Here is a 25,693-nt window from a genome sequence, read left to right on the forward strand (position 1 = left end):
GTGTTCCCATAAAATTTGTTTACAAAAATAGGTACACGCTGGATTTGGCCCAAAGACCACAGGTGCAGGCCCATGTTCTAACAGGATAGCTGAAATAATTTTGGGCAAAGTAAAGCCAGAACCTATTCTGTAAACATTTGTCAATTTATGTTGATAACACACACTGTGTTTAAAAAAAAAAACCAAGGCTATAATTCCTAATTTTTAAATCCCCAAAGATTTATAAAGTTCTCCACAAAATCAGTGGTTTAAATATTAACCAATTAAGGTTCTAGCAAATAAGGTATAAAAACATCAGAGGCATATTATATAGTGAAAAGCATGCTGGACAACTGTCAAATTCTGGCTCTGTTATAAACTGTAAAATATTCGAACTTTTGACAGATGGTCTGTGATTAACAACTCACCTTAAGAAAAGTTTTCCATGAAATCTTCTCATAGCATTGCACAGGGTTCCTGAAGTAATCCTGAAGTGACCAGAATTTTCGATACAGGTTGTAATCGATTGGAATGGAGCTAATAAAATAAATGTTACAGTAAATAAAGCATTTAAGTTCTTTAAGAAATATCTAAAAGTTCTGAACATTTCTTAAATCACAAACTTTTAAAAAATTGATGAAAGCTTGGCCTCTTCCAGAAAAATACAGATTCACATATACTTATAAAATTTTGTAAACAATTTCAGGGGATCACAGATTCCAATATGGCAGAAACAGATCTTGACTTCTCTATCAATAGGGTGAAACCCCTGGTTTTGGCAAGGCATATGATCACACAGAACAAAAGACAATTTTCTAACCTCCTGAAGCTAGGTGTTGCTATGTGATTAAATACTGGCCAACTGGTTGAGAGTGGAAGTCAAACGTGGAACTCTAGGGATATGTTCTATAGTTTTCCATTTTCCTGTCCTGCTGAACAGAATGCAGATGTGATAAGCCATCTAGGACTAAAGGAAAAATGGCAACGACCAAGGGATGGTAGATTAAGGAATAAAAAGAAACCTAGTTCCCTAGACAGTATCACTGGGTATCTACTGAGTAGTGATACTGTTCTATCAACCCTGGACTGGCTGTTTCCAAAGTTTCATATGAGAAAGAAACCAGCTTCTACTTGTCTAAGCAAATGTTAATTTGAATCTAGGAAACAAGCCTCTGGCATTACATCCTAACTAATACACCAAGTTAAGAATTCCCAGTATAAGACAAAGACATGAGGTACATATCAACTTAGTGTACAAAAATAAGGCCTTTCTTTAGTATATTCATTATGGCACTACTAATTCAACATTTAATCTGGATTTGTTACAAATCTACAATGTCAATACACATGCTTTTAATATTTAAACCTACAAGCAATCACTATACTATAAAATGATTTCATTTTTAATGTTAAAACACATTTCAGGGATGGGCCATGGTAGCTCAGCAGGCAAAGTTCTTGCCTACCATGTCAGAGATCTGGGTTCCATTCCTGGTGCCTACCCATGTTAAAAAACAAAAACAAAAAACCACATTTCAGGCTAAGCCTACCTATGTTTATACTTAAGAGTCACCCCCAGAGAACCTCTTGTATGGCTCAGACATGGCCTCTCTAAGCCAACTCTGCAAACAAATTCAGTACCCTCCCCTTAAGTGGAAAAAGATTCCCAGGAGTATAAATCTCCCTGGCAACGTGTGACATGACTACGGGGGATAAGTCCTGGCACTTACTGTGAGAAAAAGATTATTGTGAGACAAGCACTTTTCTCACACACTTTTGGGAGTGAGAAAGCCTTATTGACCAAAAGGGATAAAAGAAATGAAACAAAATAAAATTTCAGTGGCTAAGAAATTTCAAACAGAGTCAAGAGGTCATTTTGGAGGTAATTCTTATATATTATGTAGATATTTCTTTTTAGTTTCTAGTATTAGAATAACTAGAAGAAAATACCTGAAACTGTTGAACTGTAATCCAGCAGCCCTGATTCTTGAAGATGACTATATAACTATATAGCTTTTATGGTGTGACGTGATTGTGAAACCTTGTGACTGACACTCCCTTTATCCAGTGTATTGGCAGATGAGTAAGAAAGTAAAGAATAAAGAAAGAGGGCAGGCCACGGTGGCTCAGCAGGTAAGAATGCTTGCCTGCCCCGAGGACCCGGGTTCGATTCCCAGTGCCTGCCCATGTGAAAAAAAAAGAAGAAAGAAAGAAATAGGGGCAGATAAGGGGTATGGGATGTTTGGGTGTTCTTTTTTATTTTTCTTTTTTGGAGCAATAAGAATATTCTAAAATTGATTGTGGTGATGAATGTACAACTATATGATGATACTGTGAATCACTGATTGTATACTTTGGATGATTTATGGTATGTGAATATATCTCAATAAGATTGCATTAAAAAACATATTTCAGACCTTATTTACCCAAGAGTTTGTTTTTAACAAAATCCCTTCATGCTTAATTAAACAGTATAAGCAAAAAAAAAAAAAAAAAAAAGTATTGGCAAAGTCCCTTAAGGAACTGGAGAAAAAATATGGAACTTATTAAACTCTCTTACCTGAGAAACCCTTCATACTCTCTCAAACACTAGGGACTCCCAAGTTAATAGGCCAAGCCCCTGATCTTCTCATTTGCTCTTATAGGTGTAGTGGAAAAGCTAAGCCTACTTACAATTATGCCTAAGGGTACTTCCAGAGAACCTCTTTTGTTGCTCAGATGTGGCCTCTCTCTTTAAGGTCAACTCTGCAAGTAAAATCATTACCTTCCCCCTACATGGGACATGATGTGAATCCCCTGGCAACGTGGGACATAAACTCCCAGAGCTGAGCCTGTAGGATCAACAATGCCTTCCTGACCAAAAGGAGTAAAAGATACGTAATAAAATAAGTCATCAGTTGCTAAGAGAGTTCAAATAGTCATGAGGCTATTCTGGAGACTATTCTTATGCAAGCTTCAAATAGATATTGCTAATTGCCACAGTTTGCCAAACACCAACCAGTATCATTCCTGTTAAGCCTAAATTACACCCAGGGCTGCGCTTCCCAAACAAACAAAGAAATCAACAACAAAAAAATTCAACAAATGGTGCTTTAATAATAGGATACTCACATGGAAAAAGAATGAAATGTGACCCCACCATACAGCATACAAAATAATAATAATAATAATAACACCCAGGGCTCTATCTGAGATTTTACAAAAGTTGCGCATACTAAGTTTACTTTCCAGAAACCAAAATCTGGGACATGACTTCCAGGGATGAATCCGGTCCTGGCACTATGGGATCAACAATTCCATTCTGACCAAAAGGAGGAAAAGAAGTTTAACTAATAAAGTATTTGTGGCAGAGAGAGTTCAAATAGAGTCAAGAGGCTACTCTGGAGGTTGCTCTTACACAAGATTCAGTTAGACCCTGCTACCTAGCATAACCTGCCAGACCCCAACCAGGACCACACCAGCCAATCCTAAAGAATACCTAGGGCAATGTATAAGATTCCACAAGGGTTTCATGCACTATAGTAACTTTCCAGAAACCTACAACTTCCAGATGGGTCCCTGGTCCAGATAAGTCCTGAAACCTAGCCCAGACTCTCCAGAACATCAGATAGTTCCATCTCCCTACCCCATATTAGTGATAGACCCTTCCAACATGAAAAATTGAGAATGCCCATAGCCCAGACACCCCTAAAGAGTGGGATGGAAAGATCAAAGGCAATGGTGGAGCTATACAGAGAAGATAGGATTTAATAAATGAATATGAATGCTGAATCATTAAGTTGTTATCTCTTTTAAGTCTTAGAGCAGCTTTAAGTAAAGACTTAAAATTGTGGAACTGTAACCCATGTCAAACTCTGAAATATGTTCTACAACTAATTGTGGTGCTATGCTTTGAAATTTATTGCTTTTATTTAATATGTTATTTTTCACAAAAAAAAAGGGAAAAAAGTTGACTATGATGATTTAAAAATACTTAAGCCTTCTAGCCTCCTATATTCTGGAGCAGCTAGAAGGAAAATTGTGAAAGGATTGTATGGTAGCCCATGACAAACTCCAGGATCTGTCCTGGAACAACTACCTGTTAAAGAGTGCTTGGAAACTATCGCTTTTTTATTTCTTTGCTTTGTATATATGTTATGCTATACAATAAAAAAATTAAAAAAAAAGAAACCAAAATCTTCAGATGGTTCCTAGGTCAGATAAATCCTGAAACCCAATGGTGCCAGGATCTCCTGGAACATCAACTAGTTCCACACCCCTATGCCATATTGTTAACACCCCTTTTCAACATTAAAAAGGTTAGAATGGGCATAACCCAAAAATCACTAAAGATTGGAAGAAGGATCAAAGGAGAAGGAGGAGTTATAACAGAGAAGTTAGGATTTAACAACTGAGTAAGATTATGGAATCATCATATCAATACTTTTTAGTCTCCAGTGTCTTAGAATAGCTAGAAGGAAAAACATGAAATTGTGGAATTATAACCCATACCAAACTTTGAAATCTGTTCTATAACTACGTCTTAAAATGTACTTTGAAATTTATTGTTTTGTATATATTTCACACAAAAAAAGTCATGCTCTAAATCATTCAAAAGAGCCAATGAAATCTTTTTATATCAAAAATGCTGGAGTTATGGACAATTTCATATTCTAAAATATCCACAAGAAATTTTAACATCACCTTTGCAAAAATGAATTTTGTCTGGAAAATACAACTGTGTACTACCTCACACCTTTCTTTCAAACTAAACCTTAGTAACTGAATCTATGGGTTACAGTTGGTATTGTCTATAAGCTTTATAACCTTACAAATACTCTAAGTAGGACTGTAATTTTACAGGGGAAAAAAGGAAGTTGGTTTAGCAATAAACAACAGCACCACGACCTTAGACTCCTGTCCCCCCTATTCTGGCCAATGACAGAAGTTAATCCCCCACCCCTCACATTTGGGATATACTTAAAACTACTTTTTCTAATGACTAGAGGATATCACAATGCTTTTTAAATGGCTATAGTAAAATAAAGCAAGTATAATTTTCAAACAATACTTTTTAAAAGTTTTTTTTTCTTAAATGGGGGAGGGGGGAGGGTACTATTTAAAAGACTGGCAAATGCCTTAGTTTATATGTATATAAAATGAGGAGATCAGAGTAGAAAAGTATAAGATACTTTGAAATTTGATCTATAACTATTTGTTAAACTGTACTTTGAAATTAGTCACTTTTCTATATATATTAGTTCATATACAGGCATCCCATGATTGTCTACACAGGTTTAGGCAGAGTCTAACTAGAGAAGACTGCAGTAGGCAATGTCTCTGTTTCTATCTCACTATCCTAGTGCCTACTGCCTTTGCCCAGTGTTCTTATGTTACTCTGATCGGATCCCAAAAGCCTACTCTGTCCATAATATACACAAAGAAACAGGTCTCTAAAAAACAATAATTACTATAGCTAATAACAGATACTACACATTGAACAGATACTGTTCTAAGCACTTTATGTATACAACCACATATAACATCAACAACTACAGCAATGATAAGGATATTAAAGACCAAGTGCCTTAAGCCATTTCCAATCATCTCATTTAATCTTCTCAACAACTGAACCTGGTAAGTGGAATTATTAAATTTTAAAGACACAGAAACTGAGTTGCAAGGATATTAAGTAGCTTGCTCGAGGACACAAGACAACGAACTATTGGCATGAAGATTGGAGCCATACCATTTCCAATGTCTCTGTGGGGATATGTTTGGATTTGAAATCTGGGATACCAGGAATATATCTCCCTGTACTATAGCCCTGGTGGCAGCAATAGGAACCCCCTTTTGATCTTCTGGAGAGTAATAATGGGAATTCTGCAAATTACAACTTATGATAACATTCGTGGCTTCAAACACCTGAAAGACTGCTAGTGAAGGAAAGTTTTCCTTCATACTTTCCCTTTTCCCTTCCTCATTTCTTCTAACCAGCACTAAGAAGAAATTGGATAGAGAATGAGATAAGAAACAGTGACAGATGTAAGAAGGGAGAGAAGGAGAGTGATAGGTTTCTTATCCCTCTTATTTCACTAAAAGTCAACCCAATACCTGTGGACTCTGGGTCCACAAAGTTTAATGGAAGGGAAAAGGGGGGAGCTCCTAAGACTGCTTGTGGTTGGCTTTTCAAATCTTGAAGATGTGCATAAGGTAGATTGCGTAAATAACAGACTATATGTGTAATTCAGGGTTTATTATTTTAAGTAATACACATAAAAGTTACAAATAAAAGAAATCTATAAGAATTGTTTCCTTCCTCTTTGTTCTTTATCTTCACTCCAGTACTCAATAAAATAGAAAGGCATTATCTTTGTAAATCAAGACATTTTAAGTTCTAAAAACTCACCAAGTAGGGCTTAACAAATGAGTATGATTGCTGAATGATTATACTGATATTTCTTTCAGTCTCCAGTATCTTAGAGCAGCTAGAAGTAAAAACCTAAAATTGTGGAACTGTAACCCACACCAAACTGAAATCAGTTCTACAACTAACTGTTGCAATGTGCTTTGAAATTTATTGCTTTTTTGTATATACGTTATTTTTCACAAAAAAGAAAAGTTGATTGTGATGATAAAAAAAAAAGAAAAAACCTGCCAAGATTATAAAAAAAAAAAAATGGTCAAAGAAGGTCTATATTTTAAATAGAGTTTAATAACGTTAAAACAAACAAACAAACAAAAAACTCACCAAGTTGTTGGAGCTTCATCATCTCCCATTTCGCCTTCTTCTACATCCATTCCTTCTTCTCTATCCTCAGTGTGCTAAATTGAAAAAAAGGTACAACCTGTCATGAAGTTGTCAGGTAGTAGATAAATGGTGAAATAACAGGTTATTCACACACTGCCAGACAACCATTATTAGATAAGTCTGGTCACAGTAACTGTCTAGACCTACAGTCAGTCATCTTTAAGGTAATGGGAATTTTATGGGAAAAAAGAACCCAAGAACAGTATGACAATGATTTAAGACAGTCTTAAAGAGAGTGGAAAGATTTAAACCAACACTTTTCAAAATATGATAGGTAGATTTTCTCTGGGAATAAAGAGTCTATGGCTATTATATTTAGGAGATACACACAGTGACCTCTTAGAGAACTGAGAAGATCATTAGTATATTAAAGACTATGAGAACTGCACTAAGAACTCTAAACTTAAACTGAATTTAAACAAGTTTAATTTGACCACTGGAACACCTACTACCTGGGAATACTTCAGAATATGCTGACTGAAGGTGGAAGGATTTCAGTACATAATAAAAAATAAGTTTACATGGTATAGTCTAAGATATATCTAAGACATACATAAAGGTGAAAGATAGGTTTCGGGAAACTCTTAATGTGAACATCATTTCTATATTTATTACAATTAAATTTTAAGCAATAAATTACATAAAAATAGTATGATTATTTTACAGTAAGATATTAGTTACAGCTTTAAAATTATCTAATTATATATTAATTATATATTTATATAAAATTATTTACCTGATTATTTCTAACTTGCCCTTAAATGAAGAATAGTGATGACTCTATCAAAAATCTGCCAATTGTGGACTGTCTTTCAGATATCATAAATAATGTTTAAAAAGAAAATTGGTGCATGGGTAGTTCAGTGGTTAGAATGTCCACCTTTCATGTGGGAGACCTGGGTTCGAGTCCCAGACCATGCACCGTCCCTACCCGTCCCCCGTCAAAAAAAGGGAAAATTGTTTATAACTCATGACCTCTAAAACTCCATTGGCAAATGACGGATTATTTAAGAAACAGTTCTAAGTAACTGGTACACCAATTGTAAAGAAATAAAGTTATAACCCAATGCATTCCAAATCCTAACATGCCACCTAAATTAAAGAATAAAAAACTCTATATGTATATATAGATATAGATCATAAAAGCATCAGAAGAAAACAAAGGAGATTTTTATAATCTTGTGGAGTAGAAGCCTTGACACAAGACCAGAATCAATAAAACAAAAGATCAACAAATGTTAATACTATTTCCAAATTTCTAAGTTCTTTACAACAAAGGCATCATAAAATTAAAAGAAAACCCATAAATGGAGGGGAAAAAATCTGCCATATACAGATAATAAATTAATAACTATTCTATATAAAGAGTTTCTATCCATCAACAGAAAAAAGACAATTCAACCATAAAATGAGCAAATGGTATGAACAGGTAATTTACAGAAGAAAAATATAATACCAATAAAAATACATGAAGTACCTCAACTCTGTTAATTATCAAGGAAACGTTAGTTAAAACAAAGACTTATTTTCAACTATATATAGTTAAGCAAAGATTTTTTAAAAACTAGTAATTCCTAGTGTTGGTGGGAGGCTGCAGGAAAACATGCAGATTTTCTCCATGTACCACTGGTATATATAGACATATGTGTATAATTTGACCCAGCAATTTTACTTACTGAATTTATCCTAAGAAAATCCCTGTGTAATTTAGCACCGATAGAAACAACATTATTCACTGCAATGGTCTTACCAAATTTTTACTATTAGAGACTATTTAAATATCTGACCTCATTTTTGGGAAAAAAAAATTACATGTGTTTGTATACACATACAAAAGTCCTTTAAGAAAGATAATATAAGAGTAGCTGTCTTTGGGGTCTTGGAATATGGGGTAGTTGTACTGTCTGTTTTATACATTTCTATACTGTTTGCTTTATTTACAAAAATATACATTATTTCTGTAACTGGAAATAAAATAAAAGGTTTTTAAATTTTGGATGATTTAAAGGTCCTATTCACATGAGTTATCTCAAAAACAAACAAAAATATATTCTGTTAGAAGATTTCATATCAGCTCACCTTCTGACCCAGTGTGCTTTCCTGTTCATTGGTATTGAAAACAGTGACATTTTCCAGATTAAATTGACTCTGCAAGTTAAGACCTATTAAAAAAAAAAGTTTTTTCAAAACAAATCTCCTAAACACCCGAACTTGTTTAAGAATATAACTAAAACACATAAATGACTACCTGCATAATTATACAAAAGATGGAGGTAGCAACACCACACTTGTAAATTCTTTGTAAAACTCACCTCTTAGAGGTGCCTGTAGATTAAAAAGAATTCTACAAATACTTTAACAGATATAGGTGATTCTTATTATTAACAAATATTTAAAAACAGACCCACAGAATCCAGTATGTATAATATGTGCTGAAGCATAAATGTAAATTACATTCATCAGAAAGTACAGATATATAACAAGTAAGTAAATGTATTGTGTTTAATGAGAGTCAGGTTTCTCACTGACAGACAAAGAAGTTACAGGTCTACTGATGCTGGACTAGACTCATAAGTATCAGTATGATCTTACGGTTTTGTTTTTTTTTAAATAAAAATGCATTAAGATAGATGCAAAATTAAATATAAATATGTATGTATACATAGGTTAGCATACACACATACATTTCTTAGCTTTGTAAACTGAAAGGGTCTAGAAGCAATGATACCCCAGTGGCTCATATCTTGGCTTCTAGATATCATTCTTAAGTAAAAAGAACCAGGACTCTGGAGAAGTGATTCCAGGGCTGGGGCAAGGAGAAAACAAGATCAGCCTGGACTATATGCTCTTGCCTGTAAAACTTAGAAGAGCTTTAAATGGCGAAAACTGGCAGTCACAAAATATACCTTGGGATATAAAATCCAGAGAATAAAATAAATACCCATTAGTCCATACTGATAAAGATGACTGAATTAACAAATAAATGGGAGAAGACACAATTCTTCCTTATGGAAGAATTCCAATTAATAAATGTAGAAGAAATGAGAGAAAGAGAAATACACTATTAGAATTCCAGATTACTGATAAATGCTAAAATTAATGGGCAAAAATTTAAGGGAAAAAAAGATATTTAAATACCCTCAAAGTATCTTCTGCCTTCTAGCTATTCTATCACCTTCTATTTACTTATCACACACTTAAAAAATGGTGACTAGGTGCCCAGCCCCGATGTAGACACGGAGTATATATAAGCGAACAACACAAACACACTGAAAATACTGGATAGTGTTAGATACTGAGATATTTGAAATCAGTTGGTGATAATGGGTGATTGAGGTGGTGGGTTTAAATTAGATGGTCAAGGAGAGCCTCACTGAGGTGAAATTTAAACTGAGATTTGAGTGACAGCAAAAATTAGTAATATGATGATAATGAACAAAATGTTTCCAGAAAGAGGAAAGAGTCAGTGCCAAGGTCCTAAGGTAACAACCTTTATTTTGAAGGTATAAAAAGAAGGTAAACGGTATTTTCTGCATGATCTTTCTGCAGAGCAACTTCCCTAATAAAAGAAAGAAAGAAAGAAAGAAAGAGAGATAGACAGACAGACATACATACACTCCAGTTCAATGGAGAAAAAAAAGTTTTCAACAAATGATGCTGGGATAATTGGTTATCCACATGCAAAAGAATGAAAATGGACCCCTACATCACATCATACACAAAAATTAACTCAAAATGGATCATAGATCTAAATGCCAGAGCTAAAACTCCTACAAGAAATCATGTTATCTTGGGTTAGGCAATGGTTCCTGAGATAAGACACACGAAAAGCACAAGTAACAAATTAAAAAAACGGGTAAATTAAACTACATCAAAATTTAAAACCTTTGTGCTAAAAACATCATCAAGTGAAAAGACAATCCACAGAATGAGAGAAAATATTTGCAGATCATAAATCTGATAAGAACTTGTATACACAGTATATAAAGAAATATTAGACAATGAAAAGACAAATAATCCAATACTAAAAATCAGCAAAGGATATGACTATACATTTTTCCTAAAAAGACATTAAAACGAAAAGATGCTCATTATCTTTAGCAATTAGGCATCAAATCAAATAAAAACCACAATGAGATAAAATCAGAGAGGGATATAATCAAAAACACAGACAACAAATAGTGTTGGCAAAAACGTGGAGAAACTGCATCCCAAACGTGGAGAAACTGCATCCCAAGTATGTTGCTGAAGTTAATATAAAATGGCACAGTCACTTTGAAAAACTGTTTGGCATTCTTCAAAATGTTAAACACAGGATTACCATATGATCCAGAAATTCTACTCCTACACATATATCCAAGAGATATGAAGACATGTCTATGCAAAAACTCGTACAAAACTGTTCATAACAGCTCTAAAGTGCAAATAACCCAAATGTCCATCAGCTGAGGAATGGATAAAGAAAATGTGATATAGCCATACAATGGAATATTACTCAAGCATAAAAATAAAGTGGGCGGGCCACAGTGGCTAAGGAGGCAGAGTTCTCACCTGTCATACCAGAGACCTGGGTTCTGATATACCCAACCACATGAATTTATCTTGAAAATGTTATGCTAAGTGAAAGAAACCAGTCACAAAGGACCACACATTGTATGATTCCATTTATATGAAATATCCGGAATAAGAAAACTTATAGGGATCAAAATGTAGATTAATGGTTGTTTAGGCCTTGAGCAAAAAGTTACATGTGAGAAAAAGGGGAAATGATAGCTAAAGGGTATGGTGCTCTTCTTAGGGCAGATGAAAATGTTCTAAAATTAGACTGTGTGATAGCTGAACAATAAAAACTATTAACTGTCCACACTAAATGGGTGAATTATACGGTATATAAATTGTATCTCAACAAAGCTGATTTTTAAAAAGGCAATAAAAAAGTGAGATTTCCAGAAATGGAAGGCTGAATTATTCAGATTAACTCTCCTACTAAAACAACTAAAAATCTGGATATAATTCTATAAATATTTATAGAACGTACATAACATAGCACTGTTTCCGACAATGAAACAAAGATTTTCTTTAAAACAATAAAGAGCTGACAAGATAGTGAGGCAACATCTTACAAAAGTCCATGAGAAGGCTGAAAAATAATGTATGAATAGCATCCAAAGACAGTTTTGCCTTGAGGACAGCTGCTTACCAGGTGGAATCAGTTGCAAAAGTAAGACGCTCCTTCAGCAACTTTCTGGAGTTAGGATGATAAAAATCTGCGGGCCCAAGGAAGATGGGGGGGGCTTCCGGGTCAAGATGGCGGCTTAACAATGTACGCGTTTTAGTTTGTCCTCCAGAACAACTACTAAATAACCAGAAACAGTACAGAACAGCTCCTGGGGCCACGTCAGTGACCAGACACACAGTGTACCCCAGTCTGGACCAGCTGGACCGGCTGCAAGCAACCCCTAGAACCGTGAGTTCCCAAAGCTGCGGTGGCCAGTGCCCCTCCCCCACAGGCCGCTTCCCAGAGGGGAAAGGAAAGGACTTTACCAGCAGCAGGAACTGAGCACAATCAAATGCCAATTGTGGAAATAATTAACAAATTCTGACTACTAAAAATAGGCCCCCAGCTTAGGTGAACCTGATCAAAGCAGAGGTTGCTCATTTTTGCGCTGGCGCCAAGAGGGCAGGACTGACAGAAAAAGGGGGGAAAAAAAGAGAAGGAAACAGAGGTTTTTGTGGCTGTGTATCTACAAAGGCTTGACTGCCTCTGGATACAGTGGCAGGACTTTTCAGGCTGCAATGGCCCTAGGCATAGGCAGAAGTGAGCTCTTTTGGGGGCTTGTCTGGAGCCTGTGCCTTCCCCAGGGGAGGGGTGAAGCCCAACTCAGGTGGAATCCCTCCCTCAAGGAATTCAGACCTCAGGGCTTGGTAATTTGAAACCATTAAAACCAGCCTACAACCTCTCCTCTGTCTCCACCACGCCCCTAGCAGGGAGAGTCTGCCAAAGTTAAAGGTACCGCATCATCTTATGCTGGTGGGACCTGCAGTCAGACAAGCGCCACACACAGGGCAGGATAAGAAAAAAAGAGTCCAGAGACTTCACAGGAAAGTCTTTCAACCTGCTGGGTCTCACCCTCAGGGAAAACCAACATAGGTGACTCTTTCCTCCTGATAGGAGGCCAGTTTGGTCTGGGAAAATCTGGCTGGGGTCTATAATATCTAAGTAGACCTTCCTAAGTGTGTGTGTGGGGGGAAGGCACCATACAAGCAGGGCAAGAAACAAGAACTGAAAAATTCTCCTCTGTTAAACAAAACCTAAGCTAGAGGTCCAGAAAAAGCTGAACTGAAAGTCAAAGAACACACAGACAACAAAATCATCCAGAAAGAAAACCCTAGGTAAAAGAAGTGAAAGCAATCTCCAGAATAAACTAATTAAGGTAATTAAATGCCTAGACGCCAGCAAAAAATAACAAATCACACTAGGAAAATTGAAGAAATGGCCCAGTCAAAGGAACAAACCAACAATTCAAATGACATACAGGAGCTGAAACAATTAATTCAGAATGTACGAAGAGATATGGAAAACCTCATCTAAAACCAAATCAATGAATTGAGGGAAGATATAAAGAAGGCAAGGAAAGAAAAAAAAGAAGAAACTGAAAGTCTGAAAAAACAAACCACAGAACTTATGGGAATGAAAGACACAGTAGAAGAGATAAAAAAACAATGGAAACCTACAATGGTAGATTTGAAGAGACAGAACATAGGATTTCTAAACTGGAGGATGGAACATCTGAAATCCAACAAGAAACAGAAACTATAGGAAAAAAATGGAAAAATATGAGCAGGGACTCAGGGAACTGAAAGACAATATGAAGCGCACGAATATACGTGTTGTGGGTGTCCCAGAAGGAGAAGGGAAAAGGAGGAGGAAAACTAATGGAGGAAATTATCACTGAAAATTTCCCAACTCTTAAGAAAGACTTAAAATTAAAGATCCAAGAAGTGCAGCGTACCCCAAAGAGAATAGATCTAAATAGACATACTCCAAGACATTTAATAATCAGAATGTCAGAGGTCAAAGAGAAAGAGAAGATCTTGAAAGCAGCAAGAGAAAAGCAATCCATCACATAAAAGGGAAGCCCAATAAGACTATGTGTAAGATTTCGCATCAGAAATCATGGAGGTGAGAAGACAGCGGGATGATATATTTAAATTATTAAAAGAGAAAAACTGCCAAACAAGAATTCTATATCCAGCAAAATTGTCCTTCAAAAATGAGGGGGAAATTAAAACATTTTCAGACAAAAAAATCACTGAGAGAATTTGTGACCAAGAGACCAGCTCTGCAAGAAATACTAAAGGGAGCACTAGAGACAGATACGAAAAGACAGAAGAGAGAGGTGTGGAGAAGAGTGTAGAAAGGGAGCCTATGAGTAAAGGTAAAATGAAGGAAAACTAGATATGACATATAAAATCCAAAACGCAAAATGGTAGAAGAAAGTACTACCCATGCAGTAATAACACTAAATGTTAATGGGTTAAACTCCCCAACCAAAAGACATAAACTGGTAGAATGGATTAAAAAACAGGACCCATCTATATGCTGTCTCTACTCAAAGGACACAAGGCCAAGGACACAAATGGACATTTACACACCAATGTTTATGGCAGCATTATTAACAATTACCAAGAGATGGAAACAGCCAAAATGTTCATCAACAGACAGTTGACTGAACTAACTGTGACATTTACATAAGATGGAATATTATGCAGCTGTAAGACAGAATAAAGTTATGAAGTATGTAACAACATGAATGGACCTTAAGGACATTATGCTGAGTGTGATTAGCCAGAAACAAAAGGACAAATACTGTATGGTCTCACTGATATGAACTGACATTAGTGAATAAACTTGGAATATTTCCTTGGTAACAGAGACCATCAGGAGATAGAAATAGGGTAAGATATTGGGTAATTGGAGCTGAAGGGATACAGATTGTGCAACAGGACTGAATATAAAAACTCAGAAATGGACAGCACAATATTACCTAACTGTAATACAATTATGTTAAAACACTGAATGAAGCTGCATATGAGAATGATAGAGGAAGGAGGGCTGGGGCATAAATGAAATCACAAAGAAAGATAGACGATAAAGATTGAGCTGGTATAATCTAGGAATGCCTAGAGCGTATAATGATAGCGACTAAATGCACAAATTTAAAAAGTGTTTTTGCATGAGGAAGAACAAAAGAATGTCATTACTGCAGTGTGCTGAAAACAGATGGTACTTAATATTTTAAAATTTCAACTGTGTGAGACTAAAGCAAAAAATGTTTATTTGGTACAAATCTATACTTTGACTAGTGCATCTCCTAATGTAACTTATGTAGACAGTTGATTGAACACCTTAAGTACTTGGGACTTTGTATAGGACATGCGATTTTGTTGGTTTGTCCAGGTGATGCCCTGATGAATCCCAGAGTGATTTGATCAGTGAGTGGAAAAGTATTTGCAAAGTCCCCTTCAGGGAATAGTGAGAACAGGGGAAAACTCAACTTCTCCAAGTTGAATTCTTGATATTCTCACAAGCAGTGTGGACAACCAAAGCTATAGGCTGAGCCCCCAGGCTTGGGGTTTGTTCATATGAAAGTTAACCCCACAGGGGATAAGTCAAGCTTACTTAAAATTAAGCCTAAGAGTCACCCCCAAGAGAACCTCTTTTGTTGCTCAGATGTGGCCTCTCTCTCCAGCCAACACAGCAAGCAGACTCACCACTCTCCCCTTGTCTACGTGGGACATGACTACCAGGGTTGTGGATCTTCCTGGCAGTGTGGGATAGAAATCCCAGAATGAGCTGAGATTCAGCATCAAGGGACTGAGAAAAACTCTAGAATGAGCTGAGACCCAGCATCAAGGGACTGAGAAAACCTTCTGACCAAAAGGGGGAAGAGTGAAATGAGACAAAGTGTCAATGGCTGAGAGATTCCAAACAGTTGAGAGGTTATCCTGGAGGTTATTCTTATGCATTAAGTAGATATCACCTTGTTATCCAAGATGTAATGGAGAGGCTGGAGGGAACTGCCTGAAAATGTGGAGCTGTGTTCCAGTAGCCATGTTTCTTGATGATGATTGTATAATGATATAGCTTTCACAATGTGACTGTGTGATTGTGAAAACCTTGTGTCTGATACTCCTTTTATCTACCTTGTCAACAGATGAGAGAACATATGGAATAAAAATAAATATTAGGGGGAACAAATTTTAAAATAGATTTAGTCTGAAATGCTAGTGATCAATGAAAGGGATCAGTAAGGGGTATGGCCTGTAAAATTTTTTTTTCTGTTTGTTATATTTTTCTGTTGTCTTTTTATATCTTTTTCTGAATTGATGCTAATGTTCTGGGAAATGATCATGATGATGAATATGCAACTATGTGATGATATTGTGAACTGCTGAGTGTATGTGTTGGGAATGTTTTGCGTTGCTCGTAATTTTTTTAATTAATAAAAAATTTAAAAAAAAAGCATTTGCAGCTAGTGCAACAATCTTGAATTTAGATGGTGATTACACTTTTGAGATTCAACATATAATAGAGAACAGAGCAGGTTATAGGAAAGGTTCAGAGCTTGATATGAAACAAGCAGGAGGCCAGATAGGAAGACAGGGAGACTTAGACACTGTCATAGCTTGCTTGACCTAGTATCACAAGTACTACACTGTGTTAGCTTAAACAGAGGTAATTTATAGACTCAAGGCATACAAGCTAGATCAAGCTGGAAATCCGGGTATTGGCAAAGTTTATTTTCTCCCTAAAGACTACAGAATTCTGTTGCTGGGTCTGGTGACCCTTAAAATTCCTAAGCTTCTATTTCTGCCTCCCATCTTTTAGCATTTTTCTCCCCTTTCTGACTTCTGTTCTTTTTATAACACCACCAGTGATCTGGTCAAGTTCCTGCCTGGTTAAGTTTGCTACAACTTCACCAAAAATGACATCTTCAAAGTTTGTATTTACAATGGGGTCATACCCACAGGTATGTGGATTAGGAACAATATTGTGTTTTCGCGTGCATTATTCCACCTACCACAACCAGGATCATGGAAGAACCATGTTTTCACAGAATTTCTAACTAATAAGTCTTTCAGTTCTTTATTTTATGGGAAAACTGGGAGATATCATCAATTTTCAAATGAAATGATGTGTGCATTAATCTTGCTACTATGTTTGTGACATACGGAAGCAGATAAGGGTGGATGAGGTACTCAGATTTGAATTTCATCCTCACCACTTAGAAGTGGTATAATTTTGGAAGATAATTAAATGCTTAGAAGAGGGCCCTGTGCTTAATAAGTGCTCAAGAAGTGCTGGCATGTATTATTATATACTATATTAGTGATATATTAAATTATGATGTGTGAAATATTCTTTTTGTAAATTCTGTACATAATGGACATTATAGAATATACTATACTCTATACCATACATGTACAAGAGATGCTATGTACATATACAAAGTAAATTTAGTATTTTTTGCATAACATTGTGTACAAATACTTAGATTACTCATCTGGTGCATTTAATAAAGCTGATTTTCCATGGTGTATTGAGACATTTTCAAGATGTGTTTTCACGAGTCCATTTGTATACACAAAAAACTTAGATATATTTTAAATCACCTGACATTGGAATATCAGAATTCGGAGAATCAAAATTACTTTGTCCTGAATGAGTAATAGCCAGTAGACCTAATAATACTTCTTGTGATGCACACATGAACAGCATAAGAATATTAATTTAATCAATCTCCTGTGAAAGAGTATTCACGAATTCCTTTAAGGGTATCTTTTAGAGACAGATGACTAAGTTTTTGTTGTAATTATTCAAGTTGATTATACCATAATCCAGATACATGAATTTACTGCCTACTTTGTATTTCATGTTTTTATTAAATAGACCTTGAAAACAAGGAATAGAATAGCAAATCTACAAATAAATTTCTCCATTATGGTCGAAAAAAAAAAGGAGGATAGGGAATCTAATTAAAATGATAAATCCCACAGTGAACCATCTTCATAGCTGAGAACTTTAGGTAATGATGAACCAAACTGCAGCCCAGTGTCAAGTCTTCTTGGAGATCATGGGAACCTCATGACTGAATGAGGCTGGATTAAGTAAACCCAGGACTGGTTGTACCCCCTTTAAAGACTCCTGGCGGAAGCAATGAAAATTCTATCTGTAGAAGGTATTTATCCTAGGCTTCACAATTCCTCCCTCAAACATCTTCTTAAATATATCATCCAAAGATAACCAGAAACAAAAAGCAGCAAGGTGGTGCAAGGGTAGCTGAATAGTAAAATTCTTGTCTGCCATGTGGGAGATACAGGTTTAATTCCCGAACCACGCAACACCCCCCCACCCCCCACCCCAAACAAGAAAAAAAGAAACAGGACAGGCTGAGTCGCGAAAGTTCAAGATGCTCTGCATGCTGGAGGTGATCCGTGATTTGGTCGGTGTGCTCACCCGCTGCGGGCACTGCTCCCCGATTCTGTACGGACTGCTTTCAGGGCGAGCGTGTTCGTACAGTGTTTCCTGTTCCTTTTCCCGCACGGCTGCAGCTCGGGACTTTGGCCTGACCTAGCCTGACTATGGCTTCAGCTTTGGAAGAGCTACAAAAAGACCTGGAAGAGGTGAAGGTATTGCTGGAAAAGGCCACTAGAAAAAGAATACGTGATGCACTTACAACTGAAAAATCCAAAGTTGAGATGGAAATCAAGAACAAGATGCAGCAGAAGTCACAGGGGAAAGCAGAACCTCTGGAAAATGAAAAGCCAGCAGCTGTGGTTGCTCCCACTACAACAGGATACACAGTAAAAATCAGTAATTACGGATGGGATCAATCAGGTTAAGTTTGTGAAAATCTACATTACTTTAAGTGGAGTTCATCAGGTCCCCACTGAGAATGTGCAAGTGCAGTTCACAGAGAGGTCATCTTATCTTCTGGTGAAGAATCTAAATGGGAAGAATTATTCCATGATTGTGAACAACCTCTTGAAACCCATCTCTGCGGAAGGCAGTTCAAAAAAAGTCAAGACTGATACAATTCTTATCTTATGTAGAAAGAAAGCAGAAAACACACGGTGGGACTACCTAACTCAGGTTGAAAAAGAATGCAAAGAAAAAGAAAAGCCCTCCTATGACACTGAAACAGGTCCTAGTGAGGGATTGATGAATATTCTAAAGAAAATTTATGAAGATGGAGATGATGATATGAAGCGAACCATTAATAAAGTGTGAGTAGAATCAAGAGAGAAGCAAGCCAAAGGAGACACAGAATTTTGAGACTTAAAGGTTCTTTTGGGAACTGCGATGTGGAAATAGGATATTTCCAATAAGGGAACGTTGGGGAGCTGCACAGATACAGTTTGCCAGCTAATTACTTATATAGCCTTCCTGCAAGTAAAGGCAATGAATTATCCATCTCCTACTGGAGGATTTATTTAAATAGAATTGTGCTTATTAAACACTTCATCCAAAGATGATTTCCTTAGTACACCTGGTCATTCTGTTCAACAAAGGGTTATGCTACATTCTTGCTTGAATTATTAAAAAGCAAGTCTTGCCTAATAAGGAAAAAAAGAAACAGGACATCATGAATGAGAAACAGCAGAAACAGACCCACAAAAACTAAGTTGCTGAAAATATCAGATACAAACAACAAAATAACAATGCTTACTATGTTTAAAAATTATAAAACAAGCTTATAAAGATTGCGATGGAAGAAAAACTACAAAGTGACAGAATTAAAAAAAAATGACTTTACAGATATGAAAAATATAATACAATGAAACATACAGTAACTTAAATTAGGAACTCATTAGCCACATTTTACAAAGGATCATTCATAGCTGAAGAGGCAAGTGAACTGAAACACTGTTCTGAAGAAATTATCCAGAATATGGTAGAAAAAGACAGAGATGAAAAATACAGAAACAGTAAGAGACAGAGGATACAGTGAGAAGGAACAATGGATGCTTAACTGGAGTTCCAGAAAGAGAAAAAGAGAAAGGTGTGTCCACCTTTATAAAGAAACAATGGTTAAAATTTCTTACAAATAAATGAAAGACACCAATCAACAGATTCAAAATGCCTGTAAATTTTAAGCAAGCTAAATAAAAAGAAATCTTATGAAACTGAGCAAAACCAAGAGAAAAGAAAATCTTCAAAGGCAGAGAAAAAAAAATCCAGATTATTTTAAAAGAAGGTAGACATCTGACTTCTCTATAGAATAATGGAAAACAGACAACAAAGTGATGGTTATCTTCCACAAGATGAAATCCAGTATTGAGGGCCAACCTAGTATCTTAAAACTACTAAAACTATTCTTCAAGAATGAGGGAGAAATTAAGATTATTAGACAAAAATGCAGACCTGTACTAAAGAAAAGACTAAAGAATATATATCTGTTTGGCGGGTCCTCAGAAAGTTAAGAATGGAATTACCATATAATTTGGCAAACCCACTTCTTGGAATACACACAACTGACAGCAGATATCTGTACACCAATGTTTACAGTAGCATTATTTACAGAAGCCAGAAGGTAGAAGCAACTGAGTAGTTCCCTCAGTGGATGAATGGATAACAAAATATGTGTATATACATACCATGGAATATTAGTAAGCTGTACAAAGGGATGAAATTCTGATACATACAACATGGATGAAACCTGAAGACATTATGTCGAATGGAATAAGCCAAACACTAAAGGGCAAATACTGTATGATCTCACTAACATAAAATAAGTATAATATGCAAATTCATAGAGACAAAAAGCAGATTACAGGGTACCAGAGGAATGGGAATGCAGAGTTAATGCTTAATTAGTAGAGTTTCTGTTTGGGGTGATGGAAAAGTTTTGGTAATGGATGGTAGCACTGCTAGCAGAACATTGTGAATGTAATTAACATCACTAAATTGTATACTTAAAATGGGTTAAAATGAGAAATGTTATCTTATATATTTGTTACCACAATAATTTTAAAAAACATCAAAGTACAGGTGGTGCAAAGGTAGTTCAGTGTTAGAATTCTTGCCTGCCATGTGGGAGACCTGGGTTCGATTCCAAAACCATGCAATTCCCAAAAAAAGAAAAAAAGAAAAAACAAAAAAATACCTCTCTTCCTGAAATCAGGAAAATAATTAGTAACATAGGTCATTACTATAGCAATGCAGATATTTGAAAGAACTTTCTACTTGATATTTTGAGAATATATATGGTTTTACAGCTGATCATATGGTATCTAAGTTAGTGTTTAGAATTTAAGAAGTTTTTGCTATCTGAATTTGTAGATTTTTTCCTTGTTGCCTTAATTTTAAATTGGTTTATGAAACTTACTGCACAAACATAGGCTTTACAATGATTATTGGATACTTTATTTAAATATGCCTATGGTTAAGCTAAGATTCATTTTTGATCGTTCTAAGTGTATTGTTTTCTTAAATAAAAACATTAAATAAACTAAAAGCACGTAAATGTGGCTAAACAGTAGTGACTGTGGGAGAAAATTGAAGCAAAAATAGAGGCATACATTATAAAATGAAATACAGAAGCTGTTTCAGAGTTATTTAACTGCACATTATTATTAAAAAGTTCTGAACATAAAGAAACAATGTCTCTGTTTCAGGATTTCCTATATTAGACACAAGTATACACTGATATAACTATAAGCAAAACAAAATAGTGGCAATTTTCTAGTATCTTCCAATTTTTAGAACCATTTTCCCCGTTATCATTACAACAGATTCTAAGGCATTAAAAACTGGAAAAGATTTTCCATCAAAGCATTTATATAATGTATAAAAGCTCACCTGATTTCTCAGATAAAGGGAAAAGCCTGGCCAAAAAGAGCTGAATTCGTCCACAAAAGACTGTATTCTGGGATTTAGATAATCTTCTTAGGAGATCTAATGATATATGGAAATGAAGGTTACACAGAAGAGCTCACTGTGTTACAACCATACTTAAATTTCATTAACTGGTCTTTTAAGAGTATTTTTCTAAAGCAACAGTTCTCAAAATGGGAGTAGAAACCATTGTCTCAAAAACTATTGAAAAATTAGGAATAAAACAAGTTTTAGAATGAGCAAGATAAGCTTTACTAAATATTTCCATTTTTAATTAAGTTAATTTATATGCAGAACAGAAACATTTTAAAGTGAATATTAGCTTAAATAAGACTATTACACAAAAATGAAGGTACTACCCTATTTGAAATTGGCTGTTTTTCTAGCCATATTTACTTTTTTAAAAAAAGTTACTTACCATTGCACATACGTAGTAAATAATTTTTCCCAGCTGAATAGAATGTATTCTGAAATTGAGGAAGAAATTATTACTATTGTCTAATAAGTCACAGGAGCAAAAATAAGTCACAGGAGCAAAATTTTAAAGAACATTAACATGTCCTAGTATCTACTATGCCACTTTCACTTTTAAAAGCAAATATCATCATCAATGAAATAAAAAATTTTTCTCATATCTAAGATAAATATGATACTAAATAACTGTTTTTAACATCTGAAAATATGCATTTTTAAGTTAATTACCACTACTATATCAAATTTTGCACTTCCAAGTTTTTCTCCATACATGACTCTTACTTGGTTCTGCCAAGAGAGCACAGTATATTATCCTAATTGTTTATGAGGGACAAACTTTTGGCAATTGACAATATTAGAAATATAAGGGAAAAAAATCTCCTATCAGAAGTCTGGAGCTAAAGAAACATAATGTTAACAGTAAAAGAAAGAAACTAAGACACTTACTGATTTCCAAGTAGCAACATTTTTTTCCACAAAAGTGAATATTGTGTCACACTGATCCAAAGGAAGACAATCCAAAACATCTCCCAACAATACAAAAGGTGTAGATGCTGTACAAATACCTTCAAGTGGAACACAAGCCAATTTAAAATTTTAAAAAAAGTATAGGAAAATAGCCTATAAAAATAATTCTAAAGAACATCTTTAACAGTACATTTAGTCACTTATAGCAAGGCTTTGTTTGTAAGGATAAGAAACAGAAGCAACCTAAACATCCAGAAAATGGGACATATTGAAGTAATTTTTGATATGTGTATTCAATAACAATGAGATAATTCCTGATAACACTTCTAGAGCATTTACTATATGTCAGGCACACTAAGTGCTTTAAATATACTAAAGACTTTAACCCTATGAAGTAGATACTATGATTAACCCCATTTTATAGATTGGGAAAACTGAAACACAGAGAGGTTAAAAAACTTGCCTAAGCTCACAGAGCCAGTAAGTGGTAGAGCTGGGATACGAACCCAGGCAGTCTGGCTCCACAGGATGTTTTCTTCACCACTAAGCTATTCAAAAGAATATAACGCAGCCAATTAAAAACGATGATTATAATGAACCTAATAACTTGGAAAAAGGCTTATGATATAATGTTAAGTGAGAAAGGCAGGATTTCAAAACTGTATGCATACTATGGTTAAAACAACAAATTTTTTTAAAAGACTAGAGAAACTAAAATCATATACCAAAATGAATGGTAGATTTTTAATGTAGAGGATTTATAACCATTATTTTCCCTTTTTAAATCATTTCTAGATGTTCTATAATATTGCTAAATTGCCTTTGTGATTTGAAAAGAATATCTTCTAAAAAGATAACAGAAAAGTTTGATACTGATTTCAAGAACGATTAAATATTTGAAATAGCAGTATTGTTTTCAGGGGAAAGAATGGCAAGGTAGAAAGTAACCGTTTATCTCTAAAATCAATGTAATTTAAGAAAAGCAAAGACCTTTCTTAAGAAAAAGGTCATTCAGGCTAACTGAAAAATACTTTTATCCCTCTGCTCATTCTTCCTTCTATTTTGAGTCAATGAGTATTTATTAACACATAACGTGTTTCCTAAACACATAACATGGTATATGAAAAACATCTAGGAGCACTTTTGAAGTCCAAAACACTGAATTAGTACAGTACTTCAGAAAAAAGAAGTAATATTTCCAGCTGTACTCTAACCTGGTAAAATCACATTAGAATCATGATGCTCAATTTGGCTGTTACTTTTAAGAGGGACACTGCCTAGAACCAATGGGTAGAAGAAGCAGGGCAGCAAATTTCAACTCAGTACAAGGGCAACCTTAAGACAACTGCCTAACAGAGGAATGAAACACTGAGCTCCCCTCAATGGGCATGTTCTAGCACAGGCTGGATGTCCACCTGAGTCAGGCTAGGAAGGAGAGATGAAATTGGACAGATGACCTCTGAAGTCCTTTACAATACACAGACTCTGTGAAAACTATGTGTCTTGTACATCTAAGAATCTAAAAGCATATTTAACTGCAGTATAGTTTAGCATAACTTTAATTCACCTTAATTATAGAATTTAAAATCATTTTCTTGATTCTATCCCCAAGACATTCTGATTCAGTAGAACTAAGTAAGGCCTGAGAATCTCATTTTAAAATAGATTTCCCGATGGTTCTGATGAGCTGGCAGGTGTGGGAACCACTGAGTTATAGCAGAATCCCCTGGAACGTTAACCACACATGTGCTAGCTTCTGCAATAACTTGTCTGACCGTCACTTTGGCCACAAATACCCCTCTTCAGTCTCCCCACACCTTGTTATGCTCATAGCCCCACAGTTTGTTAATATTTTCTTTCCCCCTTTATCACATGGTGAATTACTATTTCATTTTTCACAGATTAAATGTCAGCTCCTCTGAAAAACACCCCCAGATACTTTGGGGCAGGTCACCTCACCTATGCTTCTCAAGCACAATGACCCATGATTCTATTATGGTATTTATCATCTTAACTATTTATCTTTGTTATCTAGACTATAAGCTTTTTAAGGGTGGTATTTTTGTATGTTTTACCCAGTAAAGTGACTGACACAGAATAGCACCTCAGTAGAGATCTACTGAGTTAAATTTAATAAAATATATTCACAAACAATTGGAAAATATGTCACAGAAATAGACAATACAATAATAATCTCTCAAGAATTTGTTCCCCTAAAGTAAAAAGGCATTTAAACCTTTATTTACAGAAGTTTAAGTTCATAAGTCCTCATTTTTCTCCAATAAAGTAAAAGTCGTTAAGTACAGACTATGTACAACTTCAAGTGTCAAAAACATTACCGGCCTACAAGAGTAATAGATCAATCAATGAACTAAACACACACTGCAAACTGACAGAAACTGGGCAAAGAAAACTGCCATAGTGGAACCCACTTAAATATATTTAATGAATGAATGGATAAGCAGCTCACATAACACTTAAAATCAGAATTTATGAACTATATTTAAGTTCACAAAAAGTGTGCTACTATACTGGAAGACCACTTTTACCTTGTGTGCTTCAGTTTTTGTAGGACTAAGTAATAATAAAATAACATGTTAATAATGCTTTATAGTTTATCACATATTATCTGATTTAGTTAAATGAATATTTTAATCAAACACTTTTAAAGTATTTTAATTAAAGAAGACTGCTGGCAAACTGTTTTTTCATCTGTTTTTCCTGCAAATATTTAATGTGTTCCTACTATGCGTTAGGCACTACTTATTTACTATGTGCCACTGCCCCATTTCAACAGTCCCCTACCTAGTTTTCCTGTCAGCAGTCTCTACTTATCCAATTCTTCTTCCATATCTCTTCTTTAGCCCAGTATACAAGGTCCTTTATAAATGAACCTAGCCTACCCTTCCTGCCTCTTTCTTACCACTCTCACTATCCTCCTTCCCTTCCCCTTCATACAGTTCTCCAGCTATTCTGAATTTTGCAGTTATTCCCTTCTGTTTCTGCCTGACAAACTCATCATCCCTCATGTCCCAGCTGTCATATTACAGCTTCTTTCCTAAGATCTTTTTTGACTCCTT

At 35.3% G+C, this 25,693-nt stretch overlaps 1 protein-coding gene, 1 non-coding gene and 1 pseudogene across 3 annotated transcripts in view; 2 read left to right on the plus strand and 1 right to left on the minus strand.

Annotated features, from left to right (window-relative positions):
- The window catches only part of THOC1 (THO complex subunit 1), a 54,694-nt gene that overhangs the window by 25,130 nt on the left and 3,871 nt on the right, over positions 1 to 25,693 (minus strand). For both annotated transcript variants that reach the window (XM_077135847.1, XM_077135846.1), the window contains exons 5-10: positions 22,593 to 22,711; positions 22,090 to 22,138; positions 21,636 to 21,731; positions 8,849 to 8,931; positions 6,710 to 6,783; positions 408 to 516 (exon numbers count right to left, since the gene is read on the minus strand). In XM_077135847.1, coding sequence (XP_076991962.1) covers positions 408 to 516; positions 6,710 to 6,783; positions 8,849 to 8,931; positions 21,636 to 21,731; positions 22,090 to 22,138; positions 22,593 to 22,711 — 530 coding nt within the window. The remainder of the gene's footprint in view (positions 1 to 407; positions 517 to 6,709; positions 6,784 to 8,848; positions 8,932 to 21,635; positions 21,732 to 22,089; positions 22,139 to 22,592; positions 22,712 to 25,693) is intronic.
- Positions 7,619 to 7,690, plus strand: TRNAE-UUC (transfer RNA glutamic acid (anticodon UUC)). Its single transcript has one exon. It is a non-coding gene; the product is annotated as a tRNA-Glu (tRNA).
- Positions 18,416 to 19,109, plus strand: LOC143662269 (calcyclin-binding protein pseudogene; annotated as a pseudogene).

This window comes from Tamandua tetradactyla, chromosome 18, assembly GCF_023851605.1.
Source record: "Tamandua tetradactyla isolate mTamTet1 chromosome 18, mTamTet1.pri, whole genome shotgun sequence".
Lineage (NCBI taxonomy): Eukaryota > Metazoa > Chordata > Mammalia > Pilosa > Myrmecophagidae > Tamandua > Tamandua tetradactyla.